The sequence below is a fragment of the Podarcis cretensis genome (genome assembly GCF_951804945.1).
Source record: "Podarcis cretensis genome assembly, chromosome: 13".
Taxonomy (NCBI): Eukaryota; Metazoa; Chordata; class Lepidosauria; order Squamata; family Lacertidae; genus Podarcis; species Podarcis cretensis.
The window spans coordinates 53,226,691-53,251,285 of NC_137182.1; the positions used below are offsets into that span (position 1 = coordinate 53,226,691).

At 45.8% G+C, this 24,595-nt stretch overlaps 1 protein-coding gene across 2 annotated transcripts in view; it reads right to left on the bottom strand.

Moving 5' to 3' along the window:
- Positions 1-3,346: 3,346 nt before the first annotated feature.
- The window catches only part of TP53 (tumor protein p53), a 30,640-nt gene continuing 9,391 nt past the window's right edge, over positions 3,347-24,595 (bottom strand). For both annotated transcript variants that reach the window (XM_079952039.1, XM_079952040.1), the window contains exons 4-10: positions 17,337-17,523; positions 12,990-13,105; positions 11,599-11,708; positions 9,380-9,630; positions 6,968-7,068; positions 6,117-6,211; positions 3,347-4,500 (exon numbers count right to left, since the gene is read on the bottom strand). In XM_079952039.1, coding sequence (XP_079808165.1) covers positions 4,461-4,500; positions 6,117-6,211; positions 6,968-7,068; positions 9,380-9,630; positions 11,599-11,708; positions 12,990-13,105; positions 17,337-17,523 — 900 coding nt within the window. In that variant the 3' untranslated portion in view covers positions 3,347-4,460. The remainder of the gene's footprint in view (positions 4,501-6,116; positions 6,212-6,967; positions 7,069-9,379; positions 9,631-11,598; positions 11,709-12,989; positions 13,106-17,336; positions 17,524-24,595) is intronic.

The window sequence follows — 24,595 nt, forward strand, 5'->3', positions numbered from 1 at the left end:
TGATCACCTGACGGGTACGCAAACCTCCATGCACGAGCCGTTGGCTCATACCCACAGAAGATCATTTTCTGGAACTTGGGTTCACCTGGCCCTCGCAAAGCTTCAGGCACCAGCAGCGAGGCCGTTGATCCGAACTCACGGAGGAAGTGTACCTGAGGCTTCCTCCCGTGAAGCATGAAAAACGGTGTGTCTCCTACCACTGAATTGTAGGACCGATTCCAGGTGAAGCTCACATATTTAACTGCCTCCATCCAAAACCTTGGAGATAACCCAGAATCTGACAGCATCACCTGTGCAGCCTTAACCAGAGCCTCACTTCTGAGCTCTGCCACCCCCCTCTGTTGAGGAGAAGTCACTGTGTGACTTATCCCTTTCTTGTGAAAGAACTTCTGCAAAGCAGACCCAGTAAACTGTGCGCCTCTGTCACTAGCAATTTCCCGCACCTTCGTGGAGAACATTAGTTCCACCTCCTCAATCCAACGACTAATCAGCTGTGCTGCATCTTCCTTGGATTTGAGACCATGTGTCCAGGTGTTCTGCAAAAAATCATCCTGCAGCGTCAGCAGAAACCTGGCCCCTCCCAAACTTGGTTCCTTCATGGGACCCAACAGATCTATGTGCACAAGATCAAAAGGTTTTGTGGTTACCCTCTCCACCCTGGGGTAACTGCACCCTCTTACCTTTGCCTGTCTGCAAGCCTGACAATCTAGGACTCTTGCACATTCCTCAATTCTACAGCCTTTGGAAACCTCAGGTAGCACCTGTAGTTCTTCAAGACAAGCATGAGCTGTCTTCTTATGCCACGCACAAGAACATGAAACATGAGTGGGAACTGTAGCACGCAGGGCTTGTGCTTTCTCAACCTTCCCCTCGCCCTCCAGAGACGTTTTAAGAATGAAGAGATCATTCTGTCCCTTTGCAACTCTGACCAGTTGCTTCCCTCCTTTGGAGATTGTACAAACATCGTGTTCAAAGCAAACCTTAAACCCCTTTTTCAACAAATAAGGCACAGATAAAATACAGTGTTGCACTCCCGGCACAATGCAAACTTCCATCTGCTCCTGCAAAACAGAAAAAAATACATTTGCAATGTTATTCACATTTTTCTTTTCCCCACTTGCAAACTGAACAGTTTTCCCAGCCGGAATTGCCTTGCAATTCCACATCTCGACTGCAGGGGTCTCTGAGATCAGGTTGCAGTTAGCTCCTGAGTCGATTAAAAAACGAAAATTAGTGTGTCTCTCAGAGTTGTTCTCAAACAAAACCATACTGGCAGCCAGCTGATAAGCTTCCTCTTCGCGTTTAGCACGTCCGCTCTGCTCAGCTCCACGTCTGGCTGCCTTGCCAGACTGGTTGCCATGGAAACCTGGCTGGTTCCCGTGGGAAGTGACCTTGGCAACATCCTGCCTTGCCTCTCTGCTCCGGTGGGGGCAGTTGCGACGCAGATGTTCAGTCGAATTACAGATGTAACAACGACGAACGGAAAAAGCCTGGACCGTGTATTCCGCTGGCTTGGCTCCGCCCTTACACCCAGAGCCCCCGGTGCCAGCTTTGCCCTCTCTGTGGCGGCGCTCTTCTTCATCTGATAAGCGTCCTGTGACGTAATTCAAAGTCAGCGTTTGGGGATCCATCGATTCCAGAGTTAGACACAGATTATCATAACTCTTGTCCAGAGAGCTGAGCAAAATGTACACTTTCAGCTCCTCTGAGAAGTTGACTTGTAACAGTCTCAGCTGGTTAAACACAGCCAGCATATCAGTTACATGCTTCCTGATGCTATCCCCAGGACGTAACTTCATCTCAAACAAGCGTCTGGTGGTGTGTATTTTTGCCCCAGCCGTGGTTCTGTGGTGCACCCTTTCCAACGCTTGGTAGGCCTCACATGCATTCTCCAGCCCCTCTACCAAAGGCAGCTGTGAGCCATCCACACTAAGCACAATAGCTCCCAGGGCTTTGTGGTTTTTTCTCTGTGAAGCACGAGCATCTGCAATTTCTGCAGCTGAAGCTCCTGCCGCTGGTGTGGGTAGTGGAGGTCCCTGAACAGCCTCCCACAGCCCCTTCGCTACCAGCCATGCCTTCAGCCTTCTGCTCCACTCTTGCCAATTTTTGCCGTCCAATTTTTCAAACGGGACTACGAATGACTCATGGCTGTCTGCCATTTTCTCCTCTTCCCCGGGGCCCCAGCTGTACTCACGTATCACCAGTCAGCCCTCCGGCACCCGATTCTTCAGCTGCTCTCTCAGCTCTGAGCAACTCTTGCCTCTCTGCAGCAGGCAAAACACAGAACGCAGACCTCCGCTCCGTCTAGCGTCCTCCCAGCTCTTCAAAGCTGACTTCAAAGCTCACCGGCAGACTCTCAGCAACAGTTTTATTAGCGGTAATTAGGTCCCCCATAACCTGTGACGAAATCTGATAAGATCTTTATTGGCACTGGCTGGCTAATTATTTTATGGCCCCAATTAGCCCCAGTATAATGCGGTCCGGCACGCTTCCCAGCCACGCTGCTCTCAGACCTTCTTCTCTCCGGTTTCGCCTTGCAGAGTAAAAACACAGCGGATCAAAACTGTTGTGAGCCTGCTTCAGATCCAGACAAACACACCAAGCACCTGTGTGTGTCCAAATTCATCAGTTCTTTATTGCAGCAAATATTTACAGCTCAGCATTCCTCAGATTCTCCTGGACTGCTAGCATTCATGGCGTCCGTCTCTCTCAGAGACACAGAGAGAACAACAAGTAGAGCTCCTCCCTCCTTCCAATCACGTCAGAATGGGAGGCACAACTCAGAACAAAATTAACCCAGTAGGTTCTGAATCCCAACATGTGCTTCAGCCTCGGACCGGACACGGACCACGGCGCATGGTAACCTCCTCCCCAGCGTCAGCACAAAAGTAATGTTCAGCTTATGAACATTACTTCATAAGTAATGTTCTGGCGGTCCCCTCATTGCGAGAAGCAAAGCTACAGGGAACCAGGCAGAGGGCCTTCTCGGTAGTGGCGCCCGCCCTGTGGAACGCCCTCCCATCAGATGTCAAAGCGATAAATAACTACCTGACATTCAGAAGACATCTTAAGGCAGCCCTGTTCAGGGAAGTTTTTAATCTGTGATATTTTAGTGTATTTTTGGTTTCTATGGAAGCCGCCCAGAGTGGCTGGGGAAACCCAGCCAGATGGGCGGGGTACAAATAATAAATTATTATTATTATTATTATTATTATTATTATTATTATTGCAAAGAGCGAAGTTGTTTGACATTACATTATTATTATTATTTTAGAAAACCCAGAATGAAAAGTAATGTTCAGCTTATGGCAAAGAGCGAACGATAAAGAAATAAGGAACAACAAAATAATATAAAAATACAAACATCTGGGGTGTGTCCCCGTCCCCCCGATTTAGAGTCACATACACAAAATACCGCTCGGAAGGACGTTAGAGGCAAAAACAGGACCAGGACCAAAGTCTATCTTTTATTAAAGTACAAAAAATGGGGTTCCTAAAAAAAGCCATGCAAGGAAAATCGAAGCATATAAAATAAACTACAAAGCAATTAACGGGGGGGGGGGGGAGCGGAGGGAAAATGGAGAGGGCTTTGCTAAACTTCAGGACAATTAATTGTGGGGGGAAGGACTGTATGAGAGTTTGCTAATGTGTCAGATCATTGTAGTTTTGTTTTTCTTTCTCTTTTTCTACCTTCCATGATTATTTTATTTGGACACACACACACACCCTCCATTGCCAACCTGGTTTGCCTTTCCAGATGTTCTGGTGGTCAACTCCCGACAGCGATGGCCAACACAGAGGGCTGGGAATTGTAGTACAGAGCGCCCGGTGGGCGCACCAGGTTGGGGGAAAGGCTGCGCGGTCAAGGAATGTGGAGTATAACCGGGTCTCCACAGTCTAATACTGAACTGAACTGGGGGGGTGGGGGGGGAGCCCCCGTTCTAGAAACGAGAGCGCCATTTCACCGTTCCCGCTCCTTAACAAGCCCTCGCCTGGGGAAATACATGTGGGGAAGGTTGCAGCCCTCCGCCACCCGTGTTACGAAATAAGCAGCAGCTCTTTTGTAAAATAAAAATAGAAATTGAAAAAAGGAATACTGTTTGAGAAACTCAATTTTTATAAAAAATTAAAAAAACGAAGTTTTGACAGAGCAACAGTTCTCTAGGTGTCAGTGAGGCGGTTCAGGAAAAAGAACAAGAACTGGCAGTTATTTTGGGCAATTAGGAGAATGCAGCCTGTCCCAAACCATTTGATGGCAGGGGGGGCGATAGAAAGAGGCGCCCCTCCCGCAGCAGCTATTATGGAAACCCTGATTGGTCCAGGGAGGTTCAGCACTGCTGTGACCTGGCCCAATCAGAAGGCTGGAGAATGGCTCAACCATAAGAAGGGACTTTGGGGGGGGGGAATGGGGTGAGGAGTTGGGGGGGAACAGGGGGGGATAGGAGAAGCAGCGCCCCTATTCAGTTGTCCTTCACAACCACAGCCATCTTCTTCTGGAGCCTAGGCAAAGAAGAGATGGAAAAGGAGATGTTAATTTAGGGTTATCCGTATTTCAAAAAGCGAAAATCTGGAGTTTTGGAGCTATTTTTAAAGAAATCCACCCAAATCTACACTTCCCGACAGTCACCGTATTTTTCGCTCTATAAGACGCACCAGACCACAAGACGCACCTAGTTTTTGGAGGAGGAAAACAAGAAAAAAAAATATTCTGAATCTCAGAAGCCAGAACAGCAAGAGGGATCGCTGTGCAGTAAAAGCACAGGCAAAATTCGCTGCCAAGGACGGGAGACTCAACTCCTCACTGGCGCCCATCCCCACATTGTCGGTGATTTGAAGGCAGACATAAACGCTTAGGTCTGGATAATGCTGAGCTGCCACATGTCCAGGTTTTCCAGGACAAGTCCTCTTTTGGGGGGTCGCCATGCCCACCTGGGCAGATTTTTGCATTTTACATGAAATGTCCTGGTTCTGGGGGGGTTCTTTATTTGTTTTTTTTAAAATTTGGGGGTAGCCCACACTCATAACAGGAGGAGCGAGCAGCCATTATGGGGGGGGGGGGATCAGCAAGCTCTTAAGGCAGGGGACTATGAGCTTCAACAACCTCAGATATGCAGATGACACAACCTTGATGGCAGAAAGTGAGGAGGAATTAAAGAAGCTTTTATTGAGGGTGAAAGAGGAGAGTGCAAAATATGGTCTGAAGCTCAACATCAAAAAAAAAAGATGATGGCCACTGGGCCCATCACCTCCTGGCAGATAGAAGGGGAAGAAATGTAGGCAGTGAGAGATTTTACTTTCTTGGGCTCCACGATCACTGCAGATGGTGACCGCAGCCACGAAATTAAAAGATGCCTGCTTCTTGGGAGGAAAGCGATGACAAACCTAGACAGCATCTTAAAAAGCAGAGACATCACCTTGCCAACAAAGGTCCGTATAGTTAAAGCTCTGGTTTCCCCAGTAACGATGTATGGAAGTGAGAGCTGGACCATAAAGAAGGCTGATCGCCCAAGAATGGATGCTTTTGAATTCTGGTGCTGGAGGAGACTTTGAGAGTCCCATGGACTGCAAGAAGATCAAACCTCTCCATTCTGAAGGAAATCAGCCCTGAGTGCTCCCTGGAAGGACAGATCCTGAAGCTGAGGCTCCAAGACTTTGGCCTCCTCATGAGAAGAGAAGACTCCCTGGAAAAGACCCTGATGTTGGGAAAGATGGAGGGCCCAAGGAGAAGGGGACGGCAGAGGACGAGATGGTGGGACAGTGTTCTGGAAGCTACCAGCATGAGTTTGACCAAACTGCGGGAGGCAGTGGAAGACAGGAGGGCCTGGCGTGCTCTGGTCCATGGGGTCACGAAGAGTCGGACACGACTAAACGACAACAAAATGAGCCTCAAGCGGCTTGAGTCAGCGAGCCACGCTGCACCCCGCGAAAGCAAGCAAGGCGAAAACCCCACACTCCAATCTGACCAGACTGGTGATGGAGCTGGCGAGCTGGAGGGGGAAAAGGATGCAGCCGGGGAGGAGGACACCTGCTTGGCATGTAGAAGTCACTGCCAGTCGACCCTTGAAGATAGATGGGAGTCAGGAGAAGGGCGAAGGAGGCAGCGTTTAACCACTCACACTTTGGCCGGCTCCTTGTTTTGCTTCATCAAATCTTGAAACTCGATGGCTTCTTTTATTTTCTTCAGCAGCTGGTACAGCTTCCGGTCACGAGTCTGGAAAGGGAGGAGGAAATATTGTCGTCATCAATTATTCCCAACGTATTTATTTATACCTTTGCCTTCTTCCCCCACAGACCAGGAATCGAAGCGGCTTACAAAAACTAAAACCGCGCAGATTGAGATACGGGAAAGCTAAGCGGTGGAAGATCATTGTTCCAAAGTAATTAAGATGCAATTTATTTATTTTTTTAAAAAATCTATTAAAATGTAGATAATAAAAGCAGCATGCCCTGTCCTTAAAATTCCATTGGTTCCCAAGGGCCCGTTGGAATAAAACCATCTTCACCTGCCAGAAGAAGGATGAGGGAAGCAGTCTGGCTTCTTTAAGCAGGGATGTAGTGAAGTTGGGAAATATTGGGATGTCAAACCGCTGGTTCACACAAGAGTGAGGCATTGTGGGAGAGATAAAATTGTGGCCTTCTGGGGAATGGGTGTTTGGTCTCTTTAACCGTAAAACTCCCTGTCTCTAGAAGTGTGAGTCAATTACATCTGAAGGCAGCCTTGTTTAGGGAAGCTTTTAATGTTTAATAGGTTATTGTATTTTCATATTCTGTTGGAAGCCGCCCAGAGTGGCTGGGGTATAAATAATAAAATTATTATTATTATTAACCAGGGAGCGGCCATCTTGCAGCTCCCTCGCAGTCCGAGGGGGGACACTTAAGCCGAACGGACGCACTTCGGTGCGAACATTTACGCAAGGCCCGGGACGCGGCTTTCTGGCTTTTCCACTCCCCACCCCACAAAAGTCACCTGGATGGTGTAAACTCTTCCTTCAGTGCTACTTCCGACGCCACTGGGAGCCTCCACGATCCGCTTCTTGGAGCCTCCCGAATCACTGCTCTGAGAGAAAGCTGTGGAAAGGGACAGGAGGAAGGGTTAATTAATTTTATTTATTAAATCTGCACACACACACACACACACACACACACACACGCTTCATGCGCAGCTCTCATGGCAATGGTTTGCAACGGAAGAAACACAAAATGCGTAATAACAACAAAAACCAAAGCAACCATCTCACACATAAAAGATGTCAATCGGCCAAAGGTCTGGTTGAAGAGGAACAAATATTAATACACTGGTACCTTGGCTCCCGGACAAACTGGCTCCCAAACACCAGAAAACCGGAAATAAGTGTTCCAGTTTGCGAATGTTTTTCGGAAGCCGAACGTCTGGTGTGGCTGTCGGCTATTGTTTCCTTTTATTATTATTATTTTATACATTTTTATTAGTTTTTTCAACGTATCATTTCCAACAATCATTTAACACAACTTCTTATACAATCTTTTAGACTTCCATTAACAACCTCTGATGATTTTCCGTTCTTTATCACTTATTCTGCATTTCTTAATTTCTCTTACTCTTAATTATCATTAACTAATAATTCTCTTCATAATCTTTTTTATAATATTTCAAATAGTCCTCTTTACAGAACTTCTTGCAGTCCTACAAGCGTAACCTGTTCATTACAATTGCTTTTCAAATAATTCATATATTTACTCCAGTCTTCTAAGTATCTCTGATCCCGTGGGTTTCAAATCCTTCCTGTTCATTTATCTAATTCTGCATAGGCCATTAATTTCATCTGCCATTCTTCTTTCGTCGGTAATTCTTATTGCTTCCATTTTTGTGCCAATAATATACTTGCTGCAGTCGTTGCATATAAAAACAGCTTACAATCCTGTCTATTAATATCCTCTCCTACAATGCCAAGTAAAATGTTGGCTATTGTTTCCAGGGCCAATCGGACGTTGCGCCTTGGTTTGCCAATGCTTTGGAAGTTGGACGGACTTCCAGAATGGATTGAGTTCAGGAACCAAGGTACCACTGTATATGCGCCCCCTTTTAAAAGTGCCCTCTGCCCTAAAAAAAAAAAAAAAAAAAACCCAACTCAAACCCAACCCAAAACAGAGGGAGAGAATTGCATTGAGAGGGGCAGGTTTGCATTTAAAAATACTTTTATTAAAAAACCAGAAGCCTTTTTATTGGGTATAGTGGGTGACGAGATACCCAAGGGAGGATAAAAGACTGTTTATGTGTGCGACAACTGCAGAAAGAATTCTTCTAGCCCCAAAATGGAAACAAGAAGAAATATCAAAGCAAGAAGAGCGGAAGATGAAAATGATGGACTTTGCAGAACTGGCGAATTTGACAAGAAAAATCCGAAACCAGCACGATCAAGTATTCCAAAAGGACTGGAGTAAATTTATACAGTATTTGAAAGATCATTGTAAGCAATTAACATCACTAGCAGGGTTGCCTGAAGACTTGTAATTGAGAAATTTTCTACCTTTGTATATTTAAGTTTCGAGGCCTTTTGTAATGAGTGCAATTAGAATTGGAAAACGCAATTTCAATCATTGTTTTTAGACCTGGTGTTAGCCGCCCTGAGCCTGGTCTTGGCTGGGGTGGGCGGGGTATAAATAAAATTTATTAAAGCAAATATTATGGGATAATGCACACAGTGACTTGCGATCTCGATCACACGCAGTCTGTAGTCCGCTGGCAGTAGGAGTACAATATGGGCATGTCTTTATGTTAACATCTTACATTAAAAACCTGACAGTACCAAACTATCGAAGGTTTTTCACCAAAGCCAGACTAAATGTCTTTCCTTCTGCAGTGTTAGATGGCAGGTTGAGAGGAGTTCCCTGCCAGGACAGACTTTGCTCGTGTGCTCAAGACATCGATTCCATAAAACATATTTTGCTGCACTGTGCGAAATATGAGCAAGCCAGGGCTGAACTGATATTACCCTTGCTGGTACCTTTTCCGGGAAAATCAGAGGCTCACTATGTCAGGTTCCTATTGGAAGACCAGACAAATGCTAGAACATTAGCAGTGGCAAAGTTTTTATGGGTGGTTGCAAGAACCAATGATCCCTATATTCTGAACGAAATGCTTGTTTAGCCTGGAGGTAGGCTGTATGAATTGTGTATTGCTTTGTAATGATTTGTTGGGTCTCTGGACCGTAATAAAGATTGATGATTAAAATGCAATGATATAAAGGTTAATTTTGAAAGCTTTGAGGCAGGAGGGAAGGAAGGAAGTCGATAGACTCTAGAGAGCCAGGGCAGTAAAGTAGATAATGATGATGCAAATGTATATTATTAAATGGAAAATAAATAAAAAAATATGTATATGAGTAGCAGGCTTGCTTACACGCTTCTGGGCTCCCCGGCAACCATTCCTGGGACGACTCCTCTTCAGACTTGCACTGTTTGGCATTTCCGCTGCCGGCTTCCAGTCGACTCCTCTTGGTGTTCCCGCCGCCGTCAGATTCGAGTTTATTCCTCTTGGCGTTAATTCCAGAGGGAGCCATTCGCTTGAAGTTTTCTTCCTCCGTCTTGCGGTCCCGGCCTGGGCAGGCGCAGACCCGGGCCTCAAAGCAGCGTCGTCCAAGGAGCTGGCCTCTGCGGAGAAAGGACGGGGAGAGGAGACGTCAGACGAGGGAAAACTTTTTTCCTTTTTCTTTGCAGCTCAAGGGCCGCATTCGCATCTGGAGAAGGCTTCCGAGGGCCGCATGCAAGTGGCAAAGGCAGAAAGGGATGAATGAATGAATGAATGGGATTTTTTTTTACCTCCGTGAACTAGGCTCCCCATGCAGGCAAAGAAAGAGTACAAGGGCCTGGGCAAATTTGCAAATGACAGCAAGGAAGCCAGGCAATGACATTTTCCCAAGTGGGTACAGTGGTCCCTTGGTTCTTAAGCACCTTGGTACCCAAACAACTTGGAACCCAGACACTGCAAATCCGGAAGTAAGTGTTCCGCTTTGGGAACTTTTTTCGGAAGCCGAACGTGCTCCGTTTTGAGTGTTTAATAATAATAATTTATTTATACCCCGCCCATCTGGCTGGGCTTCCCCAGCCACTCTGGGCGGCTTCCAGCAAAATATTAAAATACAGTAATACATCAAACAATAACAGCTTCCCTAAACAGGGCTGCCTTCAGATGTCTTCTAAAAGTCTGGTAGTTGTTGTTCTCTTTGACATCTGGTGGGAGGGCGTTCCACAGGCTTCCATTTTGAGTGTTACGCTGAGGTCTGTCAGTTTTTGCTATTTACAGTGGTACCTCGGGTTACAGACGTTTCAGGTTACAGACTCCGCTAACCCAGAAATAGTAATTCAGGTTAAGAACTTTGCTTCAGGATGAGAACAGAAATTGTGCGGTGGCAGCAGTGGGAAGCCCCATTAGCTGAAGTGGTACCTCAGGTTAAGAACAGTTTCAGGTTAAGAACGGACCTCCAGAATGAATTAAGTTCTTAACCTGAGGTATTTTGCATTTTTTCGGCTCTTTTTTGTGACTGTGCGGAACCCAGTCCAGCTACTGATTGATTGATTGCAGCACATTGTTTATCGCTTTCATTTTATGGATCAATGGTCTCGTCAGAGAGTAAAATTCATGTTGAAATTGCTGTCTCAGGGGTTGTTTTTAAAAGACCGGAACGGATCGCTCTGTTTTGCATGACTTTCTATGGGAAAGCACGCTTTGGTTTTGGAACGGACCTCCGGAACGGATGAAGTTTGAGAACCAAGGTACCACTGTAGCCAGATTTGGACACGACCCCTCCCTTCCTTGCGATTCAACAGGATCAGTACCCACCCACCCACTGTCACAGATCTCTAGGGCCACCGGGCACCCTTCTCCCACCCCACCCCCCAACCCTGGACCCATAGTTAGAGCAAGGATCTATATAATATAATAATAATAAATTTTTATTTATACCCCGCCCTTCCTGGTTCAAAAACCGGGATCAGGGCAGCTAACAACAAATTTAAAACACTTAATTATAAAAGCAGAATAAAAGTATATAGTATAAAAACATGAATAACAATAAAAATCAAAAATCAATTAGATAATCCCCAGGGCTAGCTGGCTGAATTGGTTCTACTTGGGCCAGTGAGGAGGCCAGGGGAGAATTAGCTGTGGGGTCTCAGAGCGTGTGATCTTCATAAAAGGGGAAGGGGAGGGAAGAGAAGGCGAATAAAAGATCAGGCTGAATTCAAATTAAAGGTCAGGCAGAATAGCTCTGTCTTACAGGCCCGACGGAAGGAGGTTAAATCCTGAAGGGCCCTGGTCTCATGGGATCCAGAGCCAAGCACCAATGAAATTTTAACAGATCTCACGAGAAATTTGGTTCTAGAGTTACGGGCTTGCTTCAACGCTGCCTGTGACCTCTCCATCTGCAAACAGGAGTTCAGAGCCCCATCTCCTGGCCACAGACCTGGGGCGCTGGCCTCATCCTTCCCAGAGAACCCAGGAGTCCTGGAACCCAGGAGACAGAGCCCCCAATGCACTCTTGAGGGCCCTCCCTGGGGGGCAAGGAGGTGCCGGGGGCAGGAGGGATAAGAGAGGAAGAGGATGAGAGGTGTTTTACGCACAGATGGGTCTCCAGGGTGATGATGATCAAGATGGGGCGGCGGTTCATGCCCCCTTGGCAGGAACTGTTGCACATGAAGTTGTAGAGAATCTTGCTGCTCTCCGTCCCCAGCTGAAAGGCAAAGAGGGGGCAGGAATTGGGGCACAGGGACCTGCTGATCTCCCCCCAGACTATTCAAGGGGAGCGTCTCTGCAAGGTGCAATGCAAGATTATTACTACTATAATTACAATTATTATCAGCAGGGAGAAAGTGCGCAACTTTCTTTGCAAGCCACATCGTATTAAAATTACAGTGGTACCTTGGGTTACAGACGCTTCAGGTTACAGACGCTTCAGGTTACAGACTCCACTAACCCAGAAATATTACCTCAGGTTAAGAACTGTGCTTCAGGATGAGAACAGAAATCGTGCTCCGGTGACACAACAGGAGGCCCCATTAGCTAAAGCGCTGCTTCAGGTTCAGATCAGAACAGTTTCAGGTTAAGAACGGACCTCCAGAACGAATTAAGTACATAACCAGAGGTAAAGGTAAAGGGACCCCTGACCATTAGGTCCAGTCGTGACTGACTCTTAAAGTTGCGGCGCTCATCTCACTTTACTGGCCGAGGGAGCCGGCGTACAGCTTCCGGGTCATGTGGCCAGCATGACTAAGCCACTTCTGGCGAACCAGAGCAGCGCACGGAAACACCGTTTATCTTCCCGCCGGAGCGGTACCTATTGATCTACTTGCACTTTGTGCTTTTGAACTGCTAGGTGGGCAGGAGCAGGGACCGAGCAATGGGAGCTCACCCCGTCGCGGGGATTCAAACTACCGACCTTCTGATCGGCAAGTCCTAGGCTCTGTGGTTTAACCCACAGTGCCACCCGCATCCCTATAACCAGAGATACCACTGTATAATTAATAATATTAATTAAACGTGCATACTATAGCCCTACACCGGGCGGTTCACAGCATTAAAAATACAGCAGAACCTCTGTTGTCGAAAGCTTCAGAGGCAGAACTATTCGGAACCCAAACGCCGACAGACCCGGAAGAGAACACTTCTGTTTTTGAACGGCTTCTGAGGCGCGGTTCCCCATCTGTCGATGGATTTTGCCGACCGGCAACCGCGCCTCCGTTGTCGAACGTTTCAGAAGCCAAACGGCCTTTCGGAACGGATTACAGTTCGGCAACCGAGGTTTCGCTGTTAACGCAAGAGAGTTCAGGAACTTCAACTCGGAGCAGAACTCGGCAGCCAGGACAAGACAGCTTGACCCTATTGCACCAATCCTGGCCCGACGTCACTGGCTGCCGCGACACCTGAATGCAAAGGGTAGATCTCCAGTGTGATCCGGGGATCTTTCCCCGGTCCAAGCCCCCTCCCCCTCTCCCAACGCCCCAATTTCGATAACCTGGGGTGCCTCGTAGGGAACGACGACGCTGTGGCGCTTGGTGTTCTGGTCGGATAAGTACTGGGCCTGCCGGTTCCCTTCCACCCGGATCAGGTGCTCGGCGGGGGCGATGCCTTCTGGAGGACACAAAACCGGATCAGGGCCGGGCGGGGTGGGGGGGAGAGAGAAAAGCGTGGGGACGGCTGCTTTGCAAAAGGGACAAAGGAATGAGTGCGGTCGGCACCTGCGGTGTCCAAAATGGGAATGTGTGATGGCTTTGACGGCATGGCCTCTGAGCGCGTGCAGAGGGCCCACCCCACACCAGTGGCTAGCCACCCCCCAACTGCCTGCTCCACATAGGTAAAGATAAAGGGACCCCTGACCATTAGGTCCAGTTGCGGATGACTCTGGGGTTGTGGCGCTCATCTCACTTTATTGGCCGAGGGAGCCGGCGTACAGCTTCCGGGTCATGTGGCCAGCAGGACTAAGCCGCTTCTGGCGAACCAGAGCTGCGCATGGAAACGCCATTTACCTTCCCGCTGGAGTGGTACCTATTTATCTCCTTGCACTTTGACGTGCTTTCGAACTGCTAGGTTGGCAGGAGCAGGGACCAAGCAATGGGAGCTCACTCCGTCGCAGGGATTCAAACCGCCGACCTTCTGATCAGCAAGCTCTAGGCTCTGTAGTTTAGATCACAGCGCCACCCGGGTCCCTTAAATCTTTTTCTACTGCATCTTAAAACATAAAAGGTCAAAGGCCCTTGGATGGTTAAGTCCAGTCAAAGGCGATTTTGGGGTTGTGGCGCTCATCTCGCTATCAGGCCGAGGGAGCCGGCGTTTGTCCGCAGACAGCTTTCCGGGTCTTGCGTCCAGCAGGACCAAATCGCTTCGAGCGCAGGAGCCAGAGCCTAGTACTAAAAGGGTATTGCAATTGATTTATGAGTTTGGTCGAGTGGCGGGATTTAAACTTAATAAGCAAAAAACCAAGGTTTTAGAAAAAAATTTGACTTCTTCAGAATCAGAAAGGTTTCAGAAAGAGACAGAATTAAATGTGGTTAAAAAAGTAAGATACCTAGGGGTAAACATAACAGCGAAGAACAGGAACTTATTTAAAGATAATTATGAAAAATGTTGGTCTGAAATTAAAAGGGATCTAGATGTTTGGTCAAGATTGAAACTTTCCTTGACAGGACGTATTGCTGCTATTAAGATGAATGTATTGCCAAAAATGTTGTTTTTGTTTCAAACTTTGCAGATTGTGGATAAAATGGAGTGTTTTGGGAGGTGGCAGAGAGATATTTCAAAATTTGTCTGGCAGGGCAAAAAGCCCAGAATTAAGTTTAAGATATTAACTGATGCTAAAGAAAGAGGGGGCTTTGCCCTGCCAGACTTAAAGTTGCATTATGAATCAGCAGCTTTCTGCTGGTTGAAAGACTGGCTACTTCTTGAGAACACTGATGTTTTAGATTTGGAAGGATTCAACAATGCGTTTGGGTGGCATGCATATCTGTGGTATGACAAGGCTAAAATACATAAGAATTTCAAGAACCATGTTGTCAGAAAAGCAGTATTTAATGTCTGGTTGAAATATAAAGACTTATTGGAAAACAAGACCCCAAGGTGGTTATCACCAATGGAGGCTAAGGCCTTGAAAAAACTCAATATGGAGGCCAAATGGCCGAAATATTGGGAAATAATAGAAAAAGATGGAGATAACTGGAGGTTGCAGAGTATGGAGAAAATAAGAGATAAAGTGCGAGATTGGCTACATTATGCTCAGATTAAAGAAGTTTTTAAGTTGGACAAAAAGGTAGGATTCCAGGTGGAAAAATCAAAGTTAGAAACAGAACTGTTAGAACCCAGCTCTAAGATACTTTCAAGAATGTATAATTTGCTGTTAAAATGGAATACACAGGATGAAACGGTCAAATCAGCCATGATAAAATGGACACAGGACATAGGGTACAACATCATGTTTGCTGACTGGGAAAAGTTATGGACCACAGGTTTGAGATTTACGGCATGTAATGCCTTGAAAGAAAATATTATGAAAATGATATACAGGTGGTACATGACCCCAGTCAAGCTTGCAAAGATATACCATGTGTCTGATAATAAATGTTGGAAGTGTAAAGAAGCTGAAGGAACATTCTTTCACCTCTGGTGGACTTGCCCTAGAGTGAAGGTTTTCTGGGAAATGATTTATAATGAACTGAAAAAGGTATTTAAGTATACCTTCCTTAAGAAACCAGAGGCCTTTCTCTTGGGCATTGTTGGTCAGAGTGTGCAAAAGAAGGATCGAACCTTTTTTATGTACGCTACAACAGCAGCAAGGATACTCATCGCTAAAAGCTGGAAAACTCAAGAATTACCCACACTGGAAGAATGGCAGATGCAACTGATAGACTATATGGAATTGGCGGAGATGACGGGCAGAATCCGAGACCTGGGAGAAGAACTGGTGGAGGAAGATTGGAAGAAATTCAAGGACTATCTACAAAAATATTGTAAATTGTATGATTGTTAAGAAAGATGTAAGATTAGCAAAAACATGGCTTCAACAAACTAGTTATAAAGAATATAAATTTAAATTTAATTGGAAGATGAAAAGATAAATTTTGGATAAGTAACATTTTATAATTAAGTTTCAATAAGAGTATGTTAAATCTTAAAATTTGAGATATTAATATTGAGAAATTATATTATATGAATTAAACCAAGTTAATAATTTGCTGGTAAAATTTATGAGTTTAGAAAGCAGGAACAAGGGTTGTGAGGAAGTCCAAAGATAAATATGAAATGTAGATTTTGGAAAAGATTGTGTTATCACCTATGTATTTTATTGTTAAACTAAAATTTAATAAATATTATAAAAAAAACAAACAAATCGCTTCGAGCGCAATGGGACACTGTGACGGAAACCAGAGCGCACGGAAATGCCGTTTACCTTCCCGCTGGAGCGGTACCTATTTATCTACTTGCACACTGATGTGCTTTCGAACTGCTAGGTTGGCAGGAGCAGGGACCGAGCAACGGGAGCTCACCCCGTCGCGGGGATTCGAACCGCCAACCTTCTGATCAGCAAGCCCTAAGCCCTGAGGTTTAACCCACAGCGCCACCCGCATCCCTGGGAGTAAATTTCAAGGAGGGTTACCTGGAGGGATGCTAAGAGGCAAGAGGGGGCCCAGCTTAGGAAAGGTCCTTTTGCCGGGTCAAGCTCATCCCATTTCGTTGAATTAATCAAACTAGTTTCAATCGGGTTCTGAGCCAATGCGCAATTCATCGCTCTCGTTCCAAGATTTATGGTGTTATTCTTATCTCCCTTAGTGTGTTGTCCAAAGCGCTCTTCCGAATAACGCTTTTTATAGCGCAGGGGAACCAGTTCTCGAGCTTTTTCCCCTGGGCTGCACTTTCAGAATAAAAATCTGCTCATGCGACACCAAATTTGTTTATCGTTAAGAAATTCATCAGAAAATGAAAAGAAACAACTGCTCTGTTCATAGTGAAGAGTGCAGCTGCTTTATAATTTGATCGTATATAATCTAATCGCACCTTAAACCCAGGTTGCGGTAGCCAAAACTGAAAGTCTAGCTACTTTTTCTTTATAGTGAGGATTATTATTATTAGTATTATTATTGCTTTTATTTCTGTCCCACTTGGTTTTTGTTTTTAAGTTCCTCTTCAATCGGGCCTTTTGTTGTTGTTGTTATTTATACTTTTCAAGTTTATACATTTATTTATTTATTTATTTATGCTTGTTTTTCTTTCTGTTTCCCTTTTCCTCTTTTCTTTTTTTGTAACCTTCCTTAATTTCTTTTTCCTTTTTCAAGTCTGCAAGTTTTGATTTGTACGTATTTGCAATAAAATTGAATAACCTTTTAAAAATATATATATATATATATATAAAATCAAGTCTTACTGACTAGTCATTTAAATTGCGATTCGATTTAAATCAAACCCACAAAGCGTGCATTTGGACGGGGGAGGAAAGAGGAAGGCCGCGCCAGTTTCGAATCCTCCAAATTTTTCCCTTTTCTTCTTTTTTTGTAACCTTCCTTCATTTCTTTTTCTTTCTTCAAGTGTGCAAGTTTTGATTTGTACGTATTTACAATAGAATCGGGATTATTTTAACAAATATATATAAATCAAGTCTTACCGACTAGTCATTTAAATAAGCGTGATTTGATCTGATTTAAATCAAGCCCACCCTGACCACAAAGCATGCATTTGGACGGAGGAGGAAAGAGAAAGGGTGCGCTGGGTTCGAATCCTTTGTAGGCAACTCCTCAGGGCATCGGCCCACTCCTCGTCCCCAGAGACCAGCCCCCTTGCCCAAAAGAGCCAGCCCATTCCCTCTGCTGGAGCTTACCGCGGCTGCCTTCGCCAGAGCGTTCGTGGTGCGGGCATCGCTTGACCACCTCAGCAATATGCTCAGACTTCTTGAAGATGGCTGTGGTGCGAATGACGGCCCAGGGAGGGGGCGGCGTGGCCACTTTGATGAGGACGGGACAAGTCTTGCCCATCTGGCAGTAGAGCTTGTTGAGATCTGGTGAGTACTACACGTTAGGGCGGAGAGAAAAAAGAGGGAGGGAGAACATTGCAACATGGAAATTACACAATTTATTATCATCACCTTGCCGACAAAGGTTCGTCAACATGACCATTGGGGCCCCTCTGTAATTCTACGATTCCACAAATCGATTAAATTAGTTAAGAATGATTTGTAGAGTTAGTTAATGTGGAAAGCCTGGGCGTTAAAGTCGATAATGATGATGTAAATGTGTATTATTAAATGGAAAATTAAGACTGCTGGAAGAAATATCAACAACCTCAGATATGCAGAGGACACAACCTCGATGGCAGAAAGTGAAGAGGAATTAAAGAACCTTTTAATGAGGGTGAAAGAGAAGAGCGCAAAATATGGTCTGCAGCTCAACATCAAAAAAACGAAGATCATGGCCACTAGTCCCATCACATCCTGGCAAATAGAAGGGGAAGAAATGGAGGCAGTGAGAGATTTTACTTTCTTGGGCTCCATGGTCACTGCAGATGGTGACAGTAGCCACAAAATTAAAAGACGCCTGCTTCTTGGGAGGAAAGCAATGACAAACCTAGACAGCATCCTAAAAAGCAGAGACATCACCTTGCCGACAAAGGTCCGTATAGTTAAAGCTATGGTTTTCCCAGTAGTGATGTATGGAAGTGAGAGCTGGACCACAAAGAAGGCTGATCGCCGAAGAATGGATGCTTTTGAATTGTGGTGCTGGAGGAGACTCTTGAGAGTCCCATGGACTGCAAGAAGATCCAACCTCTCCATTCTGAAGGAAATCAGCCCTGAGTGCTCACTGGAAGGACAGATCCTGAAGCTGAGGCTCCAAGACTTTGGCCTCCTCATGAGAAGAGAAGAGTCGTTGGGAAAGATGGAGGGCACAAGGAGAAGGGGACGACAGAGTTCTCAAATGGTGGGACAGTGTTCTCGAAGCTACCAGCATGAGTTTGACCAAACTGCGGGAGGCAGTGGAAGACAGGAGTGCCTGGCGTGCTCTGGTCCAGGGGGTCACGAAGAGGCGGACACGACTAAACGACTAAACAACAACAACAACATCTGAAGCAACATTTAAAAAACAGCTTAAAAAGCAAGTTAAAAAGGATAACTGTGAGATGTCCAAGCAACAGGCTCCACCAGCCGCCGAGGGAACCCAGGCGTCCGGAAGCCCCCCCCCCAACCTCGGAGTCGAATCTATATTAATTCTGGAGCTGTAAACCCTACAATTCTCTCCTGCCCCCACGACAGCTCCCCCCTTCTCTCCCCAAATTCCCTAGATCAAATATGGGTAGATCACCAGATGTCTGCGGTAGATCACCGGCTCTCCACAAAGAAGCTCAAGAACTTTGGCTCCCCTAAAAAAAGCTCAAAAACGTCCCCCCAAAACAGGTCTTTCCTTCCTACAAAAAACAGCTCGACGACTTTGACATGAACCCCTAAAAAACGGGAGTAGATCACTGCCAGTTTTTAACTCTGTTAGTAGATTGTGAGTTGCCCACCCCTGCCCTAGATCTTATACACTTGCAGGATAATCCAGCCCCCCACCTTTCACCCTCATAGGAAAGTATTGAGCCTGACCCACCCCCAAGAATTTTTAGCACCCCTCAAAAAATGTAGGAATCAATTCACACCCATCCTTTTAGGCAACCCCCCCCCCCAAAAAAAAACCCCAGCAGTCTTTTTGCTGGCCCTTTGCTTTACATTAAAATTCCTTTCCTGACACTGGTTTTTTTTTGGGGGGGGGTAGTGATCTCAACCACACAGGATTCCCCGCCCCCCAAAAAAGCCACACACACCACGATCCAATTAACATGCCCAAAGTTCAACTAACCTTTTTGGCCATCACTGCACAAGAGCGAGGGATTTAATTTCGGAGACTGAGCAACGCTGTCCGTCCGTCTCTCAGCCCCCCCCCCAATCCCTCCCAGCAACACACGAAACTCAATGAACTGCGCAAGGAGGAGAGCAAAACATGTCCAAACTTGCCTTGCGGAGTTGTTGTTTTTTTTGGGGGGGGGGGGCGTGGAGAAAAGGGGTCTGGTCTCAAGTCCAGCCTCCTCGAATAGCTGCCTTTAAAAAGCTGCGAGACTCTGGTCGCGGTCACAGCATGCCTTCAAAGCACCACTTCCTATAGCCAAAAAGAATTACGGGAACTGTAGTTTACTGAGGGTGCTCAGAGGCGAGAGGCTTCCTCCCTCGTGTCCCACCCCCCAAAGGATCTACAATTCCCAGAGCAGTTTAATAATCAACCCGCTCCCCTTATCTGGGAATTGTAGCTCTGTGAGGGAAAGAAGGGAACCTTAACAAACTACAACTTCCAGAACTCTTTGGTGCGAGGAAGTGACTGGAGGGTTAAAAGTGGGACGGGGCTGCTTTAAATGTACAGTGGTACCTTGGGTTAAGTACTTAATTCGTTCCGGAGGTCTGTACTTAACCTGAAACTGTTCTTAACCTGAAGCACCACTTTAGCTAATGGGGCCTCCTGCTGCTGCTGCTCCGCCGCAGCACGATTTCTGTTCTCATCCTGAAGCAAGGTTCTTAACCTGAAGCACTATTTCTGGGTTAGCAGAGTATGTAACCTGAAGCGTATGTAACCTGAAGCGTATGTAACCTGAGGTACCACTGTATAGTGAAAATGGGGCCTTAGGAATTTCTCAACAAGTCTTCGAAGTGAATTTTCTTTATCCCAGGGCCCATCTGCGCCATACATTAAAACTCTTTAAATGGTAAAAACTGAGCACTCCCCCCCCCCCATCGATGTATGTCTATCCATCTATCTCAGGGAAACTGTAGTTTATAAAGGGTGCTAGGAGCTGTCTGAATATCCCTATTCCAACGGCCAGCGTTCCCTGGGAAGAGGGATGGACTGTTAAACTACTCTGGGAATTATAGTTCTGGGAGGGGAATAGGGGCTCTCTCAGCACCTGGAACAAGCTACAGCTCCCAGAATCCTTTGGGGGGGTGAAGCCATGATGGTTTGACGTGTGGCATCACAGTGCTTCAAACGCATGGCGCCAAGGCAGCCGACATCCTTCAGCCGTGTGCCCCTGAGCTGCTTTGAACTAGAACTCCCACCGGTCCCCGGGCGGCACGGCAGGAGTCAACCGCCCAAAGTGAGTTTCTAAAAAGAACGCGGCCCCTTCTGAACATTTTGGGAAGGAGAGAGCAGGTCTTCTGTTTGAGAAAATGAAGCGTTAATGTGTGACAGAGATTGGCACCAAGATATAAGACTTTGAAAAGCTGGTATCACTGGACCCAAGTTCAGCTATTCCTGTGTTGCAAGAGGGTTCGACAACAAGACCATGGGGGCCCCTCTGTAATTCTACGATTCCACAAATTGATTAAATTAGTGAAGAATTAATTGTAGAGTTAGTTAATTTTGAAAGCCAGGGCGGTAAATTTGATAATGATATTGTAAATGTATATTATTAAATGGAAAATTAAGATTGCCGGAAGAAATATCAACAACCCCAGATATGCAGATGACACAACCTTGATGGCAGAAAGTGAGGAGGAATTAAAAAACCTTTTAATGAGGGTGAAAGAGGAGAGCGCAAAATATGGTCTGAAGCTCAACATCAAAAAAACGAAGATGATGGCCACTGGGCCCATCACCTCCTGGCAAATAGAAGGGGAAGAAATGTAGGCAGTGAGAGATTTTACTTTCTTGGGCTCCATAATCACTGCAGATGGTGACAGCAGCCACGAAATTAAAAGACGCCTGCTCCTTGGGAGAAGGGCAATGACAGGCCTAGACAGCATCTTGAGAAGTAGAGACATCACCTTGCCAACAAAGGTCCGTATAGTTAAACCTCTGGTTTTCCCAGTAGTGATGTATGGAAGTGAGAGCTGGACCATAAAGAAGGCTGATCGCCGAAGAATGGATGCTTTTGAATTCTGGTGCTGGAGGAGACTCTTGAAAGTCCCATGGACTGCAAGAAGATCAAACCTCTCCATTCTGAAGGAAATCAGCCCTGAGTGCTCACTGGAAGGACAGATTGTGAAGCTGAGGCTCCAAGACTCTGGCCACCTCATGAGAAGAGAAGACTCCCTGGAAAAGACCCTGATGCTGGGAAAGATGGAGGGCACAAGGAGAAGGGGACGACAGAGGACGAGATGGTGGGACAGTGTTCTCGAAGTGACCAGCATGAGTTTGACCAAACTGTGGGAGGCAGTGGAAGACAGGAGTGCCTGGCGTGTTCTGGTCCAGGGGGTCACGATGAGTCGGACACGACTAAACGACTAAACAACAACACACACACACCACCCCAAACATAACAAAGATGGAGGTATGCATCGATTCATTCAACCAATTTATTAAAATAAAATAAAAAAATAATTGTAGCGTTGGAAGGGACCCGAGGGTCATCTAATCCAACCCCCTGCAAAAGCAGGAACCTTTTGCCCAACGTGGGACTCGAACCCACAGCTGTGTGAAGAAGACTTTCACGCTAGATCTACGTTAGCTTATACGGGGTTTTCAAACGGGTGCGCCATTAATTGTGAATGCTTTGAAGAAGAGTTTGGATTTGATACCCCGCTTTATCACTACCCGAAGGAGTCTCAAAGCGGCTAACATTCTCCTTTCCCTTCTTCCCCCACAACAAACACTCTGTGGGGTGAGTGGGGCTGAGAGACTTCAGAGAAGTGTGACTGGCCCAAGGTCACCCAGCAGCTGCAAGTGGAGGAGCGGGGAATCGAACCCGGTTCCCCAGATTACGAGTCTATCGCTCTTAACCACTACACCACACTGGCTCTCAGTGTTTGAATTGAACTGTGCTGTTGTTTTCTTCCTTTGTGGGTCCCGCAAAACCGCTATTTGGAATCACACTTTTAGGGAGCACATGGGATGAATTCATAGCTGTCAACTTACAGATTTGAAAATAAGGGACCAGCAGCCTCGAAAATAAGGGATCATCAGCCAAAATAAGAGATCAACAATTACTTTGATAAAATACACATTTTGTTGCGTGCAAATGGCTTTAGATACCTATTAGGTCCATAAATTACCATATAGCATATATTTAAACACGAATAAACAGCAACAAAGGACAGCTGGACATATAAACGGCCCCATTACCTTCAGTAGCTTATTTAAGGGACATCATCAATAAGGGACAGCAGCGGGACATGGCGCTGGGATAAGGGACTGTCCCGCCAAATAAGGGACGCTTGACAGCTATGGATGAATTCATGGCACCTAGGGGGAACACCCCTGTTCAAAATCCCCCCAGCACCAGGTGTGGGTCCAGTTGCGGCCCTATGGAGATCTCTGGGCGCTATGCTGGTGACCAACATCTCCCTCTGGCTGGCCCCTCCAGCTTTCTCAAGCCGGTGAGCAGAATAACTTATTAATTGTATTAATATCCCACTTTATTCTCCAAGTAGTACATGTTTCACCCCCCTCCTCAGTTAATCTCCACAACGACCCAGAGAGGGAGGCGAAGAGGCTGCGAGTGACTCCAAGGTCGCCCAATGGAGATTTGAACCCTGAACTCCCAGGTCCCAGTCTGATGCTCTCACCACTACACCCCACTGCCTTCCTAAAGTTCTTCTGCTATGGGAGAAGCTGTATCAATTAACTAGGTGAATAGATTTGGGGAAAGCAAAAGGCCACTTAAAGAGATGGATCTGGAATATTCGGGATGGTTTCATACGATGCTTTAAAGTTTTTGTAAACAGCTCTGTTTCCTTTAGAATATTATTATTATTATTATTAATAAGAAGAAATTACTTATACACAGCCCATCTGGCCGGGCCTCCCCAGCTACTCTGGGTGGCTCCCAACAGGATATTAAAAACACGATAAAAGATCAAACATTAAAAACTTCCCTAAACAGGGCTGCCTTCAGATAGTTGTTTATTTCCTCGACATCTGATGGGAGGGCATTCCACAGGGCGGGTGCCACCACCGAGAAGGCCCTCCGCCTTCGATATAGAAACGAAATTAATACAGTGGTGCCCCGCAAGACGAACGCCTCGCAAGACGGAAAACCTGCTAGACGAAAGGGTTTTCCGTTTTGGAGGCGCTTCGCAAAACAAATTTCCCTATGGGCTTGCTTCGCAAGACGAAAATGTCTTGCGAGTTCCTGCGGGTTTTTTCCCCTTTTTTCCCCCTTTTCCTAAGCCGCTAAGCCGCTTATCAGCTGATCCGCTGATAAGCCGCTTAACAGCTGATCGCTAAAAGCCGCTAAACCGCTAATAGCGCTAATCCGCTAAGCTGTCAGTGGGCTTGCTTCGCAAGACGGAAAAACCGCTATACGAAGAGCCTCACGGAACGGATTAATTTCGTCTTGCGAGGCACCACTGTAATATGTTTAACTGGCAAAATAAAATAAAGATGTCTAGACATTCTCTTCTGGCAACCATAACCTGTTTAGCGCGCCATTTTGTGATTAGCTTATGTATCGGAGTTTCTGACCTCGATGCCCCTCCATGGGTGAAGCTCCCCCCTCTAAACAATACGGATTTACGTATAAGCTAAACAAGCTCTAGCTTAGGGCCCCACTCTCTTTGGGGCCCCAAAAAAATTAAAGGGGGAAAAAACATCTAGATGTACATTTCCAAAATATAAGATAAAAAGCAAATAAAATAAAACCTGCCTACAGCAACAGGGTTTTGTGTTGTGTAGGCTCCTATGATGTAAAATATCACAGGTTTGCTGCTTTCTATATATAGGGTGCCTACGTTCTGCTGTTTATATTAGCAGATAGTTTACATCATATATTTACACCTATTATTATTTCACATTACACTTACAGCATGTTTCCCGAGACTAAATTATGAGTCTTTGTAAACTGTGTTTCTAAAGGAATTTTTGTTATTGCCAAATGCCAATGTATTTGCATTATGAATAAAAAAAAAATTCAAGTTAAAGCTTAATCATTATTTCACTATTAACATACCTCTTCTCAATTGTATTTCACTATTAATATACTTCTTGTTAATTGTATTTCAGCTCAACAATTACTTTGATAAAACACATCTTTTGCTATGTGCAAATGGCTTGAGATACTTGCAAGGTCCATAAATGACCATATAGCATATATTCAACACACACAAAAAGCAGCGACAATTTGTTG